Below are 19,071 nucleotides of genomic sequence, written 5' to 3' on the forward strand. Positions count from 1 at the left end.
CGTTAAGTCCTCTTGTTGTTTTTGGTTTAAGTGGGCAAGGAATGAGGATGGGTTAGAGAGGGAGGTGTTAAGCTGGAGAATGGTGGGATCATTATTTTGTACTGGGGGAATTAATTCACATTGTGGGTTTTGGTTACAATGGATAGGTCTCGGGGAGTCATCTGCAAGTATTCTTTCATCAGATTTACATGAACTAGTTTGGAGTCTTTTCGCCTGTCAGGAGTAAGAACAACGTAGTTGAGTTTATTAAGGCGGTGGGAAAAAATATACCAAGGCTTTTTTCCCCTTACAAGGGAGGTAGCCAAAAAGAAAAAGGCATAAAATCATTCCCACCCATTCCATCCCTAAATACACTCCACTCCCCTCCACCCTCCTTCCCATCTTAGCACCTCCTGGACTACAGGTCATCCCTGCACCTTGTCCACTACCCTGGGTCAGAGGCAGTGTCGCAAGTCACAGCACATCCACAGCAAGGCCGCTTCATTAAATCGGCAACCCCCCCCCTCTCCGTTCCCCCATGCATAAAAGGAGAAGATGGGGAGAAATCCCTTTGGGCTGCATCAAATTTTGCTCACACATACTACCTCACCCCCCATCCCCCCACCCATTTCACCTCATGCATCACAACATAATCCATATACAACCATTCTCCATTCACCCATCTTCTGTCCTCTTCCGTCCTTCCTCAACAGACATTCCCCTCTTCCCCAAAAGCCCCCTTTACCCCATCCATCCACCTCATCCTAGGACGTCCCCTCATGTTCACTCCCTCCACATCTGCCTTCCATACCTCTTTTACTAGTCTTTCTTCACTCATTCTTTCCATGTGTCCAAACCACCCTAATACTCTTTCATCAACCCTATCTCCCAACTCCCTTTCCACCCCTGTTCTCCTCCTCACCTCCTTATTTCTCACTATCTAGCCTAGTAACCCCACCATCATACTTCTCAGACACCTCATCTCAAACACTTTCAAACTCCTTCTCTTCCTCTTATGTTCCATGTTTCTGCTCCATACAGTGCTGTTGGCACAATCACTCCTTCATACAGTCTCCTCTTAGCATCCATTCCCAAATGTCTATTCCTAATTACACATTTTAATCCACCAAGGCATTTACTCGCTTCTCTCAATCTACATTCTACCACCACCTCCACTCCACCTTTTCCTGCCACATTTGCACCCAAGTATCTAAAACTATCCACTTCCTCCAGTCACTCTCCCTTAATGCTCACTTCCAGTCTACTACCACTTTCACCCCTTGTACATCTCATCACCTTACTTTTACCCACATTTATCTTCAGCTTTCTTCTTTCACACACTCTCCCAACCTCTGTCACCAACTTCCTCAATCCCTCCTCTGATCCTGCCACAAGTGCAGTGTCGTCCACAAACAATAGCTGGCTCACCTCCCACTTTTCTCCATTTTCTTTAACCATCTCCAGTCCCTGACCCACTACCCTTGCATTTACCTCTCACACTACCCCATCCATGTATAAGTTGAACAGCCAGGGCGACATAATGCATCTCTGACGAAGTCCCACCTTTACCTCGAACCACTCACTCTCTCCATTTCTTATCATGGCACATACTCTACTACTCTCGTAAAAACTCTTGACAGCTCCTAGACGCTTTCCTCCTATCCTGTATATCTGCAAAACCTCCCATAGTGCCTTCCTGTCTACCCTGTCGTAAGCCTTTTCCAGATCCATAGAAGCCCAAAATACATCCTTCACCTTTCCTATAGCTTTCTCACATATCTTACCACAAAAATCTGATCTACACAATCTTTACCCGTCCTAAATCCACACTGTTCCTCACCAATTACTCCCTCTGTTCCTCTCCTAATCCTCTCAATCAAGATCCTCCCATAAGCCTTCCCAACTACACTTAACAAGCTAATCCCTCAGAAACTACTACACTCACTTGTCCCCTTTTCCCTTGTAAAGTGGAACTATACATGCACTCCTCCAGTCCTCCGGCACTACCCTCTCTCCAACAAACATTAAATAACCTCACCAGCCAGTCCACCATCACTGTACCTCCTTTTTTTAGACATTCTGCATGGCATCCATCCAGACCAGGTACCTTTCCTTCTTTCATCATCTTAACAACTGCCTTCACTTCATCCTTCCTTATTTCTCCTCCATTTTCCTCAACAATATAGGGACCTTGAAACTTGTGGGTGAGGGGAGCTCCAGGTATAGGCAGATACAGGAGTACCTCGTCACCGGGTTTAAAGGTTCGAACCTTGGTATTCTGGTCAAAATGGATTTTCATTTTGGCTTGAGATGTGGCTAAGTTCTCTATGGCAGTGCTTCAGACCACTTTCAGTCTGTTTTAATTGATCAATATATTGTTTTACCATCTGTTTGGGATGTTGAGGGGTCTCTTGATACCACTGTTCCTTAAGGGTCATAGGATCCTCTCATTTGGCAACCATACAGCAAATAACATGAGGGGTAGTCCTTCATCCCATCAGAAGGCGAATTTAAAAAAATATTTTCGAAGCATGTCCTCGAGTGTCTGATGGAACCATTCAAGAGCGCCCCGAGTTTCAGGATGATAAACTGTGGACAGGTTTTGGGTAATGCCAAACTCTTTTAGTACACTGGTGAAGTTGTTCCTGTGTCAGATTGGATCTGTTAAGGTAGACACACTTGAGTGAAAAAGTTTAGCAGGGGGTTTGCTATGATTTGAGCATTGATTTTCTTCAGAGGAAAAGCTTCAAGGTGCCTAATTACCAGACACATTACAGTGAGGATGTATTGGTTTTTCTTTCTTTGTCTTGGGCCATGACCCCACACAGTCAATAATCACCTTTTCAAAGGGTTCACCAGAGATGGGGATGTGGTTCAGAGCTTGTGGGATTTTCTGGTTAGGTTTTCCTACCATCTGACAAGTACGATAGGTCCTAACATAATCAGTGACTCTTCTTCAGACCGGGCCAGAAGAAATGCTTGTCGATTTGATCGTAGGTCTTGCAAATAACTAGATATCCTCCAGAACCATCTGGATGATACTGGGTTGGATAGAGCGAGGGATGCCAATTTGATGTCGTTTGGCCCAAGTATCGAGATTAGAACGGGAAGGTAGTTTGGTTACTCTCATTAGGATTCCTTTTTGGTAGTAAAATCCGAGTAAGTGGTAAACTTTTTGGGAACTGACTGCTACTCTATAGAAGTTTTGGAGGGTGGCATCCTCGAATTGAGCTCTTGATAGGTTTTCAGAGGATATGATTTGGTTAGGAAGATCAAAGGTACTGGAAAGAGGGGGATCTACAGGACAATTTTGTGAGTGGGTGACCACACACACAGAAAATCTTGGTATGCAAGTGGTCTTCTACAAGAGTAGGGCTTATGTCACAGGGAGGATTTATGATATTGGAGGGAGGGACTACTAGGGAGCTGGCGAGATCATTGCCAAGGATGAGTTCAACTCCTGGAATAGGCAGGGGTTTGTGCCAGATACCAAGTTCTACTTCCTTTTAGAATAAATTACACTTGAGGAATACGTTGACCAGTTTTGTGGACTGAACCAAGGACAGATCATTTATGGTTACTGTGTGTCCAGAGACTGGTCCTAATCTTGCATTGTGATCCCAACCTGTGCATCACCATAAACTGATCAGCCAACAGGGCAGCCTCGTTTAAGTCTAGTTCATCCTTGTAATTGATATACAAGATTAGTTGGAGTAGAAGTAGTCTTTTAAACTCTTCAATGACCATCAAGTTTACCAATTGATCATACATGTTAATTTTACAAGAGGAGAGCTATTGCTTGAGGATTTTAACAAGTTTCTCAATTTTTGCCTATAGGATTCTGGGGTAACTTGATAGACATTAAAGATACTGGCTTTGACTAGGTAAGAGGTATACTCCTCAAGAGTGTTAAAGACCTTGGCAGCGGTTCCTACCAGCTTGCTTTGAATGAGCCATATCCACTCCTCCTCGGGCCACTTGAGATGTACTGCGAGTCTTTCGAATTGTTGAGAGAAGCACTCTGGTTCCGACTCATCAAAAGGGTGGATAGAGGCTTTGTTGTGTAGTTGGATGGAAGTCTTTGTCTCCGTTATATTGAGCTAATTCTATCTCATGTCTCTGCTCGTTATTTCATCTCGTGTTCAAATTCATGCTGACATTCACACACTTCTCGCTCATATTCAATTCTCTAACTTAAGTCTTTCTAGTTCTAAGGAAACTATTTATCTATTCGTGTAGTCAGGGGTAGGGTGAATATTACTAGGATCTGGAGGAGTGTTTAGTGTCTGGTCATGTGTGGTTGTCTCTGCTATTTCTACTTCTGCATCTGATTCTATATTATGTTCTGTTGTCCCACTAGTGCCGGGGAGTAATTAATAGGCAGCATCTTATGTGCAGGAAGAGGGAGTCCCCCAGGGCAGTATATTAAATGTTGCCCTATTTGCAAATCCCATTGACATTTCAAGGAACCCTATTTGTTGATGACCATGCCTTTTACTGTAGTGCCCCAACAGCACTTGAGGCTGGTATGAAAATTCATACTACAATAAATGCCATCACTAAATGGGCTGACAGGAAAGGCTTTAAGTTTTCACCTCAAAAAACTAAGGCCATCAGGTTTACAAGGTGTAAGAAGAGGTAAGAGATACCAATACTGTTTTTGAAAGGCAAAATCCTACCATGTGAAAGTGAGGTGAAATACCTTGGTGTGATCTTTGACAAGGGCCTCACTTTTGTTCCTCACATTAACGACTTGTGCATTAGAGTGCGACAATCCACCAACATTCTGAAAATGGTCTCGCACTATGATTGGGGTGCCGATCGTACAACTTTATTAAGGCTCTACAAAACATTCTGCCTCAGCAAAATTGATTATGCTTGCCAGATATATGGCTCTGCTGCTAGAACTACCCTCGAAAAACTAGACATGGTACATAATTTGGGTTTGAGGATTTGTACAGGTGCCTATCGTAACTCCCCAGTAAATAGCCTTTATGTGGAGGCGGGTGTGCCACCTCTTTCCTTATGAGTGGAGCTGGGATTATGATATTTGGCCAAATGTTTGACATCGAAGGATAATCCTACCTTCAAATTTGTCACAAACCCTAATGACATCTCTTCAAATAGACCCCATATTCCTAAACCACTTGAGGATCAATTGGAGAAGGAAACTAGAGAGATTGGTCTCTATGACTACTATCGCCAGGCTAGGCCCAGCAAAGTATCATCCTTGGTGTAAACCCACCATGGAGGTCTGCATCTGCACTGGTGGTAAACATCACAATACTCAGGTTATGGCACAATTCTTAAAATGTTCCTCTAACACAAGACATCCATCCCTATCTACACTGATGGTTCCAAGTATGCAAGGTGTTGGCTCTGCTGCAGTTCTTGCTAAAAAAACTGATCAAACATAAGTTACCCTCTCTTTGCTCAAATTACACTGCCGAAGTTTATGCAATTCTTCTGGCAGTTGAAGAGATCTACTATTGTAGCACGAGTAAAGCTTTATTATATATACAGACTCAAATAGGGTTTTACTTTCTCTATGGCAACTTTTGCCCACTCATCCACTAGTGCAAGAGGTGCAGGATTGGCTGGTCCTCCTACACTTCCAAAAACGTACCAGGGTGAGCTTTTGTTAGGTACCAGGTCACACTGGCATCATGGGGAATGAAACGGCAGATAAAGCTTCAAAGTCAGCAGCAGCTGATCTGCAGCAGACTTCCGCTGTTCATGTACCACACAGCGACCTTAAGGACACCATACACACCTATATACAAAACAAGTGGCAGCATAGGTGGAGCACCTTGCCCAATAATGTGAAGCTAAAAGGGATCCGTTCCCTTATAGGAAAATGGGAATCCTCCTGTAGCCCAAATAGGAGGGACAGCATTGTACTAACTAGAATGTGAATTGGACACTCATATCTAATGAACAATTTCTTGATGAAAAGTGGCAACAAGTGGTGGGCTCCGTTCTGTTGTACATGTCAAACTCCCATCACCGTACAACACATTTTAACAGAATACATTTGTTACCACCATGAGCAGCGAGAAAGTACAATAATATAGCACTCCTAACCAAATTTCTAAAACTCATCAAACATTACCATCTCATATGAATAATTGTGTTTTTAATTTTAATTTGTAGTATCATCGCCTTTGACATTACATCTACCTTTTAGTTTTAACAGTGCTGAATAGCCCTTGATGCTCCAGTGCTTGGCTTCCGAGCCAGAATTTTATAATCCAATCCATGGATTTATTAGTTTGCCATACATAAATTAATATAACAAACTTGGAATATTTCAGAAATCTATCAATTTCTTTTCCTCATATTAACCATCACAATACAGATAAATATTACTGCGTTTGTGATTATGACAAGTTACCAATTTTTCTCTATATTTCTCTATTTTCTGTCTTATGGTGAAAGAAAAGTGAAAGAAAACGGAACTTTGAAGCATGAGACCTCTTACTCTCAACCCCCCACCCCAACTGCTCAACATTCATATGTCTAATCAAGCCACTCCTCTAAATCATGGTTCCGAAGGAGAACTGGCAATTCTTGGTGCTACTATAACTCGTCCATTCTCTTAGTATTAACTATCCATTCTTGAGTTAACTGTCAGCCCCACCTAAACTTCTATACTTACTGAAAGTCCTCAGTCAAACCTTGTTATGACCCTCATAGAAACTTTCCTAGTATCTGTATAAGGAGTATGTTTCCTTCTAACAGTTTCCAAAGTTTTCTATACTCGCACAGTAAGTCATGATAGCTAGAATTCAGACCTGTTGTTTACCTTAGTTGGTTCAGCACCTGAGTGTGGGACGATGATAACCCTTGTTCATATCGAACTCTCTCTATGCAGGCTATCTGTCATTTCAGTTGGGTAGTCCTGAGTGCTGGTATTCTAACTAGCATACATTCATCAGAACAATTATTTTCTGACCTGGGTATTTCAAACCCACTAATTCCATTTCTAACCAAACATTGAATAACATCCCATTTATTGTTAAATTCAAGAGTTGGTTAATGTAATTCATTGGAGTGTAATTCTTGTCACTCCTGAATAACCAACTAACCCACCATTCAAAATGGTATTCAAAATCAAAGCTTTCCAAGAAATTCCCTCTGTGAATCAATTAACAGGTGACCTCAAGATAAGATTGGCGAATGCTGGCCCAAACTTGCAATATAAATGCCCCTCTCTCTTTAACAAAACAGAACTTAGGATCATCGTCATATATCGCCTCATTGATTTGGAAATCTTAGGTGTTGATGCCTATTTGTTCTTTACACCAAGAGCCAATCCTTGTAAGCAGAGGTCCCTTTAGCCAAAGGTTGAGCAATTTTCTCATGACACCTAAATAGAGAAGATGCATTGGGTCCAGCACAAACTATGAAACCAGTCCAATATTAAGTGCTAGTCGTGGACTTTGACTATGATGGGGATTATTATCTTCCATAGAAGCAAAATTTGAATCTGTTCTCTTTTTAGCATCAAGTTCAGGAAATGTAAATGTACCTGCATAATCACCATGTTGTTGGCATTGCTCGCAACTACTGCAACCTGAATGCAATTCAATACATTTTAAAAAATGGCGAGCAGAGGAACATAAAATATTGGATAAATACAGTGAATTTTGACCCCTTAAAATCAAATCCTAATTCAAGCATTTCTAAAAAAAAAAAATCTTAATATTCTTGCACATTTTTAGATTTAGAAACCCCCAAAAATATGCCCACTGGTGCTGGTTCTGAAATTATCGTTTTGTTATCAGTGCAAAACTGAACTAAAATTGGCCAAATTTCCTTCCCACTGTTTACATAGTGGAATTCCATCACATATTTTCAAGGAAACTGTTGTGACTCTACTTTCTGCATCAGAATAAAGAAACTCTTTGAGGGAGTTCTTTAATCCAAAATGAAAATACCCCCACAGATTTTCATCATCAGGTCAGCTGGACCTGATGGAGTTTAACAAATTGTCCGAGGGTCTGATGGCAAATTTGCATCAAATTGTAAATTGAAAATTTTAACAAGGTCTCTTAGACCGCAGTGCTTAATCTGATGTTTGATGGCCCTGTTCTTATAGTCCAGGAGCATTAGCTCAAATATGGCTTCAACCCAGAACAAATTAGTAACAAGCTGAAAGTTTCAGAAACTGCTCAGGAGACCTTCCCTAATAACAAAGTCCCTAAGAATTCCCCTCGAGGGTTTTGAAAAATTCAAGATGGTGTCCAAAATGGCCATCGATATCATATTTTGTTATATCTCAGGTCTCAGTCAAGATAAAAACACAAATGAAGTATGAAAATATAGGTTCTCAGACCCAAGGAATTCATTTATGTCAGTGTATGTATGATAAATTGCGCCTGTGTCATGTTTTTGAGTTACAAGTACATTCACAGATGTTGTAACAAGTAATTCTGAAATGCCAGAAAGTTTTTTTTAGTGATACATGTAAAACCATGATTATCAATTGATGAAAGTGTTAGCCTGATTCATATGTTGTACGTGATATTAAATTTTGTTTTTTAGAGTTCAAGATGGATTCATGTGTTATTTGCAATGAATTATGCACCAAGGATTATGTACAAGTAGGAGCCAAGGGAAGGACAACCATACTAGCAGCAAGCCTGGAGAGGAAGGATGGACTTCATGAAACCTTGGAGACGAAGAACCCACTGACACTTCACATCGCCTACAGGAAGGCCTACACCAGGGAGTCCTCCATCAGGTCTGTGAAGAGGAAGTCAAAAGAACCTGTACTACAAGAGGAGGTTCAGCCACCCACCCTAAGATAAAAAAAAACTCCAAAATTTGACATCACCACGCACTGCTTGTTCTGCTCTAAAGTACTGCCAACTAGTAGCAGACTTACTACAAAACGGCAGAAGATAACCAGTAATGTGGAGACAATGCCCTTCAAACAGAACATCCCAGACAGGGAAAAATAGAGGAATGATGAATGGGGAGAAATGGTTGCCAAAAGAATGATTGAGGCATCCTCTGACTTGGTTGCTGTTGAAGCCAAATATCACCGTAACTGTGCCCAAGATTTTCTCAGCAAATCTGTAACACAGAAATCAGTTGGCAAGCCACCTGATGCTCTGTAGCAATCTGCCTTCAATGAACTTTGTGCCTATCTGGATGAAAATTATGAATGTCAATATGCTGTGTCTGACCTCATGGAGATGATGGAGACATTCTTGCATGGTGAGGAGGGCTACTCCATGAAGTACTTGAAACAGAAGCTGAAGGAAATATGAAGATGACAATCATTACAAGCCTCCCTGGAAAGTCGAGCACTGTTAGCTTCAGAGATTCAGCTCACCGTATTCTTCGAGAAAAGTGGATAGCAGACAGAGTAGCAGACAGAGGAAAATGAAAGAATAATTGAAATGGCTGCGTCAATTATTCATGATGACATTCGATTGTCTACATTTGACCTCTGTGAATATCCCAGTTTGGAAGATACTGAAAATGGGTTGTCTATGACTCCTGGGTCTCTGAACCTTTCTGCACAAATTGTTGGACCCAAAGGGCAAAAACACATGTGTACTGAGCAGACGATGTACTGCCATAGCCCATTGTTATTTCTGCCTGCAGTGTATCGACAAGGGAAGCGCAGGGCATTCAACCTGGTTCACAACAAGAAGGAGTGCGATCAGCTCAAGACATTCTCTAATGCTGGAAGCACACACCAACAAGTGCAAGAAGCAGGTGAAAGTTTTCTCCTGAAGTTGTATGGTGCACCTCATGGTGTGTCACTAGATGAGTTCCGCTACACTGCCTACAAACAGGCAATCAGCAGTCTCTATCTTAATCCTTCCAACTGGCAAGTTTGCCTCCAACAAGTGCTGCAGCCAAACAGCATTCCTTCAGAACTTATCATACTGTCCAGGAATGGATGGGCAGGCCCTTGCAGCCAACAGCCTGGGGATGGAAGCTGGAGGACATCCTAATTCCAGTTGAAACTGACCACCCCATTACCCCCGACTGTCTGCTCAACATGATCTGATGTGGCTGCAAAGCAGATAGCTGTGGAGCATCATGTGGCTGCAGGAAGATGGGGGTGCACTGCTCTACCATGTGTACAAAGTGCAGTGGTCAAACCTGCAACAATGATGATGGAGATGAAGAGACTGAAGCACCAAAACCAGTTTCTCCTGAAACGAAGATGCCCAAGACCATCGCCAAAATTTATTTGATTTACTCTGAGGTATTGTCTGCTTGTTATTGTGGCAAAGTAGCATGCAGTTGATACTTTAGAGTCTATATGGGGCGCCCCTACGGACCAGAGCAACAAATCATTTTGTCTATGATAGAGGAAAACTCTTCATAGAGAAATTATGACACTTTTATACTACGACTGTCCCTCTGTTATGCTGTCCCCCAACCCCTTGCTGCTGTCCTGTACCATTTTCTCTGAGTATTCATTTTCTGCTGTGGGGGAATTCCCTGTGGTAGGGGAAAAGAATACTGCCACCAAGTATTTCGACTTGGATTGTAAGAGACGAGAAGAAAGGGACGGGGAGTGGGACTAGGCATCCTTCTCCTTGTAGCCCCACAGGGGACATTCCTAAACAAAAAAGTAAAGGCATAAGAGGGTCTGGGAGTTTTCCGACCAGCACCCTAAGGTTTGGGTCTTTTAATGTGTGTGGATGTGGTACAGATGAGAGTAAAAGGGAAGAGATAGGTAGTATGTTTTTGAGAAGATGGATGTGTTGGCTTTCAGTGAAACTAAGTTGAAAGGGAAGGGTGAATGTAAGTTTGGGAGTGTAAGTGGGAGGTTATCAGGAGTGAAAAGAGGGCAAGGGAGGGAAGGGGTGGCTATTCTAATAAGTGAAGAGATAGGTAAATGTGTAGTGGAGTGGAAGGAGGTTTCCTCAAGGATAATGTGGATGAGGGTGAAATTGGGAAAGATGTGGGTCTTTGTAAGTGCATATGGGCCTGGCAGTGAGAAGAGTGTAGAAGAAAGGGAGGCCTTTTGGATAGATTTAAACGAGTGCATAGAGGATTTAGGGAGAAATGTCAATGTAATAGTACTGGGAGACCTTAATGCTAGGGTAGGAAATGGTCCAATTGATGGAGTGGTTAGGAAATGTGGAGTTCCAGGAAAGAATCATAGTGGAGAGTTGATGGTGGAAATGTGTCTAGAAAGAGTTGCTGATAGCAAATAGTGTTTCAGAAGAAAGTCAAGCATAAGTACACATGGAAGAGGGTGGTGGATGGAAGGGTGGTAGATAGTGTGTTGATGGATTATGTAGTGGTAAATAGGACTATGATAGGAAGAGTAAAGGATGTACATGTGCTAAGGGGAGAGGGTGGAGGAATATCAGATCATTTTTTGGTGGAAGGTAAGTCGAGAGTGGAGGATAGATGGAGGATAGATGGAGAAAGAGGAAAGGGACAAAAGGTAGGGAGGTGCTTAGAGTGAACTCTAAATGAAAAGGAAGTGGAGAAGGAGTACAAGAAGAAGCTGAAGGAGGAGTGGAAGGGTGTGAAGGATAGAGTAGAGCTAGGTGTGGAGGAGGAATGGGGAGGGTTCAAGGAGGGAGTCACAAAGTGTGCAAGGATGGTGTGTGGAACAAGAAAGACAGGAGGAAATAGAAGGAAGGGTAGTGAATGGTGGGATGAGGAAACAAAGAAGGTTGTAGAAGAGAAGCGAGCTTTCAGATTGGTTACAAAATAGGACGAGGGAGTCATACGAGAGGTACAAAGAAAAGAAAAAGTAAAGCAAAAGGTAAAGGAGGCAAAGAGGAGAGCAGATGTGAAGTGGGGTAAAAGTATGACAACATTTTGAAAGTAATAAAAAGATGTTTTGGAAAGAAATTAAGAGAGGAAGAGGAGGCGAATCAAATAGAGAAGAAAAGGTAAAAGGTGCAGATGGAGAGATGATAATGGAAGAGAAGGCAGTAAGGGGAAGATGGGCAGAATATTTTAGGGAGTTGCTACATGTGAAGGAGGATAGGGAGGGAAAGATAGTTGCAGTGGGAAATGCTAAGAAAATGACCGTGATGAGTGAGGAAAATGGAGGAGATATAAGGATGAAGTGAAGGCAGTTGTTAAGATGATGAAAGCAGGTAAGGCACCTGGTCTGGATGGATGCCATGCAGAATGTCTAAAAAAAAATGAGGTATAGTGATGGTGGACTGGCTGGCGAGGTTATTTAATGTTTGCTGAAGAGAGGGTAGAGTGCCAGAGGACTGGAGGAGTGCATGTATAGTTCCACTAAACAAGGGAAAAGGGGACAAGTGTGAATGTAGTAGTTTTAGAGGGATTAGCTTAAGTGTAGTTGGGAAGGCTTATGGAAGGATTTTGATCGAGAGGATTAGGAGAGGAACAGAGGGAGTAATTGGTGAGAAACAGTGTGGATTTAGGACGGGTAGAGGTTGTGTAGATCAGATCTTTGTGGTAAGACATATGCGAGAAAGCTATAGGAAAGGATGTTTTTTGGGCTTTTATGGATCTGGAAAAGGCTTACGATAGGGTAGACAGGAAGGCACTGTGGGAGGTTATGCAGATATAGGGGATAGGAGGAAAGCTTCTAGGAGCTGTCAAGAGTTTTTATGAGAGTAGTAGAGCTTGTGTCAGGATTAGAAATGGAAAGAGTGAGTGGTTCGAGGTAAAGGTGGGACTTTGTCAAGGATGCGTTATGTCGCCCTGGCTGTTCAACTTGTACATGGATGGGGTAGTGCGAGAGGTAAATGCAAGGGTAGTGGGTCAGGGATTGGAGATGGTTAAAGAAAATGGAGAAAAGTGGGAGGTGAGCAAGCTGTTGTTTGCTGATGACACTGCGCTTGTGGCAGGATCGGAGGAGGGATTGAGGAAGTTGGTGACAGTTTGGGAGAGTATGTGATAGAAGAAACCTAAAGGTAAATGTGGGTAAAAGTAAGGTGATGAGATGTACAGGGGGTGAAAGTGGCAGTAGACTGGAAGTGAGCATTAAGGGAGAGCAACAGGAGGAAGTGGATAGTTTTAGATACTTGGGTGCAAATGTGGCAGGAAAAGGTGGAGTGAAGGTGGAGGTAGAATGTAGATTGAGAGAAGTAAGTAAATGCCTTGGTGGATTAAAGAGTATAATGAGGAATAGACATTTGGGAATGGATGCTAAGAGGAGACTGTATGAAGGAGTGATTGTGCCAACAGCACTGTATGGGGCAGAAACATGGAACATAAGAGAGGAAGAGAGGAGTTTGAATGTGTGAGATGAGGTATCTGAGAAGTATGATGGGGTTACTAGGCTAGATAGAGTGAGAAATGAGGTGAGGAGAAGAACGGGGGTAGAAAGGGAGTTGGGAGATAGGGTTGATGAAAGAGTATTAGGATGGTTTGGACACATGGAAAGAATGAGTGAAGAAAGACTAGTAAAAGAGGTATGGAAGGCAGATGTGGAGGAAGTGAATATGAGGGGATGTCCTAGGATGAGATGGATGGATGGGGTGAAGGGGGCTTTGGGGAAGAGGGGAATGTCTGTTGAGGAAGGATGGGAGAGGACAGAAGACAGGGGTGAATGGAGAATGGTTGTATATGGATGATGATATGATGCATGAGGTGGAATTGGCGGGGGGATGGGGGGTGAGGTAGTATGTGTGAGCAAAAGTTGATGCAGCCTGAAGGGATTTCTCCCCGTCTTCTCCTTTCATGTATGGGGGGACGGAGAGGGGGGGTTGCTGATTTAATGAAGCAGCCTTGCTGTGGATGTGCTGTGTCTGGCGACACTGCTTCTGATTCAGGGCAGTGGACAAGGTGCAGGGATGACCAGTTATCCAGGAGGTGCTAAGATAAGAGGGAGGGTGGAGGGGTGTGGAGTGTATTCAGGTATGGAATGGGTGGGAATGATTTTATGCCTTTTCCTTTTTGGCTACCTCCCTTGTAAGGAGGAAAATGTCTTGGTATATGTATGTACTCTTTGATTGATTAAAATTCTATAATTAGGACTACAGCTAAGCATTTTTTGTCTATAATTAAGGTAATGGTTAAGTGTTGTTTCTTGCTACTGGCATGACTTTTATTGTACAATGTGTGTATGTTCAGGTTGATAATCATGCATTTTTTTTTCTTTTGCTAATGATTTCATTTAAAATTCAGATAATCCAAAAATTAGTTAGAGAATTGAACTCCTTGCCCTAAAAAACAGACTTATCGTTTGACTTTCAATGATGTTTGGGGCTTGAAATATGACAATCTAAAATTGGCTGCCATTTTGGACGCCATCTTGAATCTCAAAACCCTTGAAAGGGGTTCTTGGGGGCTTTTAGTATGTTATTAGGAAAGGTCTTCCGAGTCCTTCCTGAAAATTTCAGCTTGTTACTAATTTGTTCCAGGTGAAATGCTAATACTCCTGGACTATTAACCAAGGGTTTCGGTGTTTACAGATTTGTAGGGCAACAACACTTCCATTTGTGCATCATTTTCAATTTCAATGAGAAAAAGAGGAGAATGAGTATAAGAAGCTGAGAGAGGAGTGGAGGGAGTAAAGGATAGATTAGAACTAGGAGTGGAGGAGGAATGGGGATGGTTCAAGGAGAGAGTCATAAGGTGTGCAAAGAGGGTGTGTGGAGCAAGGAGGGCGGGAGGAAATAGAAGGAAGGATGAAATAAAGGTGTAGAAGAGAAGAAGCTGGCATTCATAGATTGGCTACAAATTAGGATGAGGGAATCAGAGGTACAAAGTAAAGAAGGGAAGTTAAGCATAAGATAAAGGAAGCAAAGAGGAGATAAGATGTGAAATGGGCTGAGAGTATGACAAAATTTTGAAAGTAATAAAAAGATGTTTTGGAAGGAAATTAAAAGAGAAAGAGGAGGTGAATCAAGTAGAGAAGAAAAGGTAAAAGATACAGATGGAGAGATGATAATGGAAGAGAAGGCAGTGAGAGGAAGGTGGGCAGAGTATTTTAGGGAGTTGCTAGATGTAAAAGAGGATAGGAAGGGAAAGGTAGTTGCAGTGGGAAGCACTAAGAAAATGAGTGATGAGTGAGGAAAATGGAGGAGAAATTGGGAAGGATGAAGTGAAAGCAGCTGTTAAGATGCTGTGTTACAGGTTTATGGAATAGGGGAGAATTTTTGATGGTCAAAATTTTTTAACTAGCTGTAGAGCTGTTTAGATATGGGTTTGAGGTTTGAGGTGGGACTGTGTCAAAGTTGTATAATATCACCATGGTTGTGGACCATGATGGGATGGAGTAGTTTGGGAGGCAAACATGACCGATGGATTTAGGTATGGGGAGATTAGCCAGTTGTTTACGCATGTCAGTAGCTGTTTACAACTAAGGTGGTGCAGTTTGGTTATTGGCAGCATACATGATCACCAAATGCTCAATTGCACCAAAACTACTTAAGAAGCAGTTACATAGTACTTTCCACAATGTTCATTACAAAATGTTTTATTAAATCATGTATGGAACAATAAAAGGCTAACAAATTTAATTAAAATAGGTTGCAGATATTGATGAAAACTTGTACATTTAAGCTGGTAATTTAATTTACAATTCTACAAAATCAAAGGTTTGTTAGTATTAAATGTTTGTTTTATTTTTTTCAATCTTTGTATATCAAATTATTCAAGGGAATTTGACTTTCATAGGTCAAGCAAAATCTTAGCAACTTCACCTTAGACCCTTGGAATTATCTGATTACACAATTATTACCTCTGCTTATTAGAACTATCTACATTTTTGTGCTCTCAACTTCCTTTCTATGCAAAGAGCATGAACTGGAATTTGAGTTTACTTTGGTCAACAAGGATTTATTACAAGTGGTAATTGGTGATGTAGTTTTCAGTAGTACTGATGAGGGTTGAGGAAAAGTGAACTCTTGACAACTATTTATACCCAAGGACACACTGGTAGGAGAGTGAATTTCCAAAAACGATTCACAGTTATCAACCTGGCTTGATGCAGACTGTATTTGGATTTCTACACAGAAAAATTGACTAGATTCATGGTGTGGCACCTTGCTGGTTGAGGAATTACCATGTGAAGACTTTTGGATACACTTTTTCTCAGGAGAGGGCAGTGCTTCATTTCTTATGGAGGTAACAGATAAGCAGTCAATAGACAATGGAGAACTGTTGTCTGCTAATATATCTTGGATGGTTTCCTCAGATGTTTGTGGTGAAGGCAGAGTGGGCGATGGCATACGGAGATATCGTGCAACTTGTCCAGTTGTCTCCAAAAGGACAATCCTGTAGCGAGTCACTCTCCAGTTTCTCCATGATTGGACATAATATCTGAGGGGAAGAAGTCTTTAGATTAACTTTTAATGAAACTTTTTCCATGGTACACCAATACAATACACAATCATGTTTCTTCCCATGATGATCTAAGGGAGGGCTCTGGGGCCACTGCCAACTATGATGTATTCAGTTTGGCCCAAGCAGTTTGGTACGAGACAAAAATTATCTTTCATCCACAAGGAGCTAAGATGGTTGGGACAACAAATGGGTTTTTTGATAGATGTGGGGGTGTGGGCTGGGTATATACTGACTCAGCCACCCCCAATATGGGGTGGAAATATTTTTATACATTGTTATTCAAGGCCTATCAACCTTTATACTGAACCAGTTTCATTTGTGGGTGTGATCACTGCAGAGCTAAATTAATCTGGATGAACATGTTACACAAGACAGTTGCAAGTTAGCAAACATGTTCTCAAAGAAAAATATATAAATAAACAAAATTGAACAACCATATCTAGAACAACTCTTCATGTAAGATTTCTACATTACACCAATAAACCAGAAACCTGTCTATTCATGATTATTAACTTTATTTTATTTTTACCTTTTAAATATTATATATTACCATATATACAAGAAATCTGGTCCATTTTATAGATATTAAATAATTTTACATTTCATCTGGTGACAAAGTAATTTTTACCAATGCAAATTCACATCCTTACCTAACTGACAATGATGCCCATAGTAAATAAATGCCTAGCAAGAGGCCTGCAATAACTATGAGCCCATATGCCTCCCACTTCCACATGTAGTCACTTTCTCCAGCAGGCCTGATGCTCCATACAAAATGATGAACATGTTTATCCACAGTTGTAACTGTACTTTTATTTGTCTTAATAAAGATTTTTTGTTCTCTTTCAGATGCCTTGTCTAAAAATTCAGTAGCTCCAGTAATACAAAGGTATGTAGAAATGCAAATCATTGGGGCTAAGATAAGCATGCAGCAAGTGTCACTGAAGAAGGGACGCCTGATATGCCTTTCTTCAGATAGGAACTGAAAATGCAAACTAACATTACCAACTTCGAAATACTTTGCTCTAAAAAAAATTCACCTTGCAAAACTAACATTTTCTTCCATTTTAAGCGAGTTACCAATTCTTGAATCTAGTACACATCTAGAAAACTTTTTACTCCCAACATAACATACTTGTACTAGGTTTTATTAGTCCCAAGGACAAATTTTATTGATCCAAGGGAAGGTCTCCCAACTCCTTGAGCTTTAAGAATGCCTTTTAATTTGGAACAAGTTAGTTGCTTGTCAGCTACAAGAAAGCTTAAAGAATGCTGTACCGAAAGAGTTGTAGCATTTATTTCACCAAGACTAAACTACATTTTTCCAATAAAGACATTTGGGTATCATGATATTTATCACTTGCCATTATGTAAAATCCAGCACCAAAAGGTTATCCTTTTCTTACCTCACAGAAGGATTTGGGAATCCTTTGCACTGGCAATGGATAATGACACAAATCACAGCAGTCTGTGCTTGTGGATGACAACCATCTCTCCAAACAAGATTTGTGGACAAATGACATGGAACCAGAACACTGGCAAGGAGATGTCAGTTCTTCATGGATGTCATCTATTCAAAGAAAGTCTTGCAAAAGTGTGAATGTAGTACATGGGTAGCAAAATAGCTCTTGTGGTGGGGAGGGGGGGAGGGGACAGCCACAAATGATGGTGGGGGAAGGGTGAGGAAGGGGCCACATAATAGCACAAGAGTTGATGCTGTAAAGGAAAACTATGCTCTACTCTCACCCCCTCCCATGATAGAAAAAAAAAAAAAAAAAATGCATCCATTGGCGTGTGGTGAACTGCTGTAGATGTAGATACTTATCGCAATGGCACACTTCCACATTCACAAGTGTGAGTGGTCTCAGACCTACCCAGAGATCGGCAAATAATGAGCTCTGAGCTCACTGCTGTAGGGTGGTGTCTGGCTGTCTCGACAGAGACTGCAGCAGATCCGAGGTGAATACAAGTCGAATTACATGCATTAGTTTGCAATAGAGCCCCTCAAAATTTAATTACATGAACATCTATGTATTAGTCCTTAAAGTCGATCCAGTGCCCCGGACTTTACCGTGCAATGACCCGGGTACGACAATTTCGTTATAAACTAGAAGTGCACACCTACGCAATAGAGCTATAGAAAATTAAACCGTTTTGTAAATTATAAATCAACGTAATACAAATTTTTCTTGACAGAAATCAATGGCAGAAAAGGTTGCTAAAAGCTATACACTAACGAACAGAGCCGCGACGACTGCTCGAGACACCATCTTTGTTTTGATAGGTGAGGTCGAAGATATTAAAGTACGGTAAATTCGTCGGTAAAATTTAAGTTGTGCACACTTACGCGATATAACAATAGAAAATTAATTATCAATTTTGTAAATTATAATAGATCAACGTCATGCAATTTTATTGGTGGAAATACATAAAAAAGTTGCTAAAATGTATTTTCTAACGAAGCCGTGGCGGTTGAATGATACGCCATGTTTGTTTTGATAGGTGCCGAGGTCGAAGAAATGAAATCATGATAAATTAGTCTATTCTAACCTAACCTAATCCAACCACCTAACCTAACTAACCTTACCAATGTTTAGTAATTCGTCGTCACGGATGCAGACGGCCTAATTATTATTGTACCTCGGGCAATTAACCGACGACGGAAGAACCCCGTGTTCTCTCATCAAGTCCAAGGAAGCCCTATTGTCTTTGTAACAGCGCTTATTAACATCACCCGGAGTTGGAGAACACCCGGTCCACAACGTGAAAGCCGTCGTCTGATGGTTATTGTTATTGGACTGCCATGGCCTCCGTACCGTACCATAG

General features: G+C 41.4%; 1 protein-coding gene across 1 annotated transcript in view; it reads right to left on the minus strand.

Annotated features, from left to right (window-relative positions):
- Positions 1 to 15,456: 15,456 nt before the first annotated feature.
- Positions 15,457 to 19,071, minus strand: part of LOC143041653 (uncharacterized) — a 50,308-nt gene continuing 46,693 nt past the window's right edge. The window contains exons 2-4 of the mRNA XM_076213680.1: positions 17,652 to 17,815; positions 16,896 to 17,227; positions 15,457 to 16,221 (exon numbers count right to left, since the gene is read on the minus strand). Of these exons, the coding sequence (XP_076069795.1) occupies positions 15,660 to 16,221; positions 16,896 to 17,227; positions 17,652 to 17,815 (1,058 nt within the window). The 3' untranslated portion in view covers positions 15,457 to 15,659. The remainder of the gene's footprint in view (positions 16,222 to 16,895; positions 17,228 to 17,651; positions 17,816 to 19,071) is intronic.

The sequence above is a fragment of the Oratosquilla oratoria genome, chromosome 1 (genome assembly GCF_046742065.1).
Source record: "Oratosquilla oratoria isolate Oo_2021 chromosome 1, ASM4674206v1, whole genome shotgun sequence".
In the NCBI taxonomy this organism is placed as follows: domain Eukaryota; kingdom Metazoa; phylum Arthropoda; class Malacostraca; order Stomatopoda; family Squillidae; genus Oratosquilla; species Oratosquilla oratoria.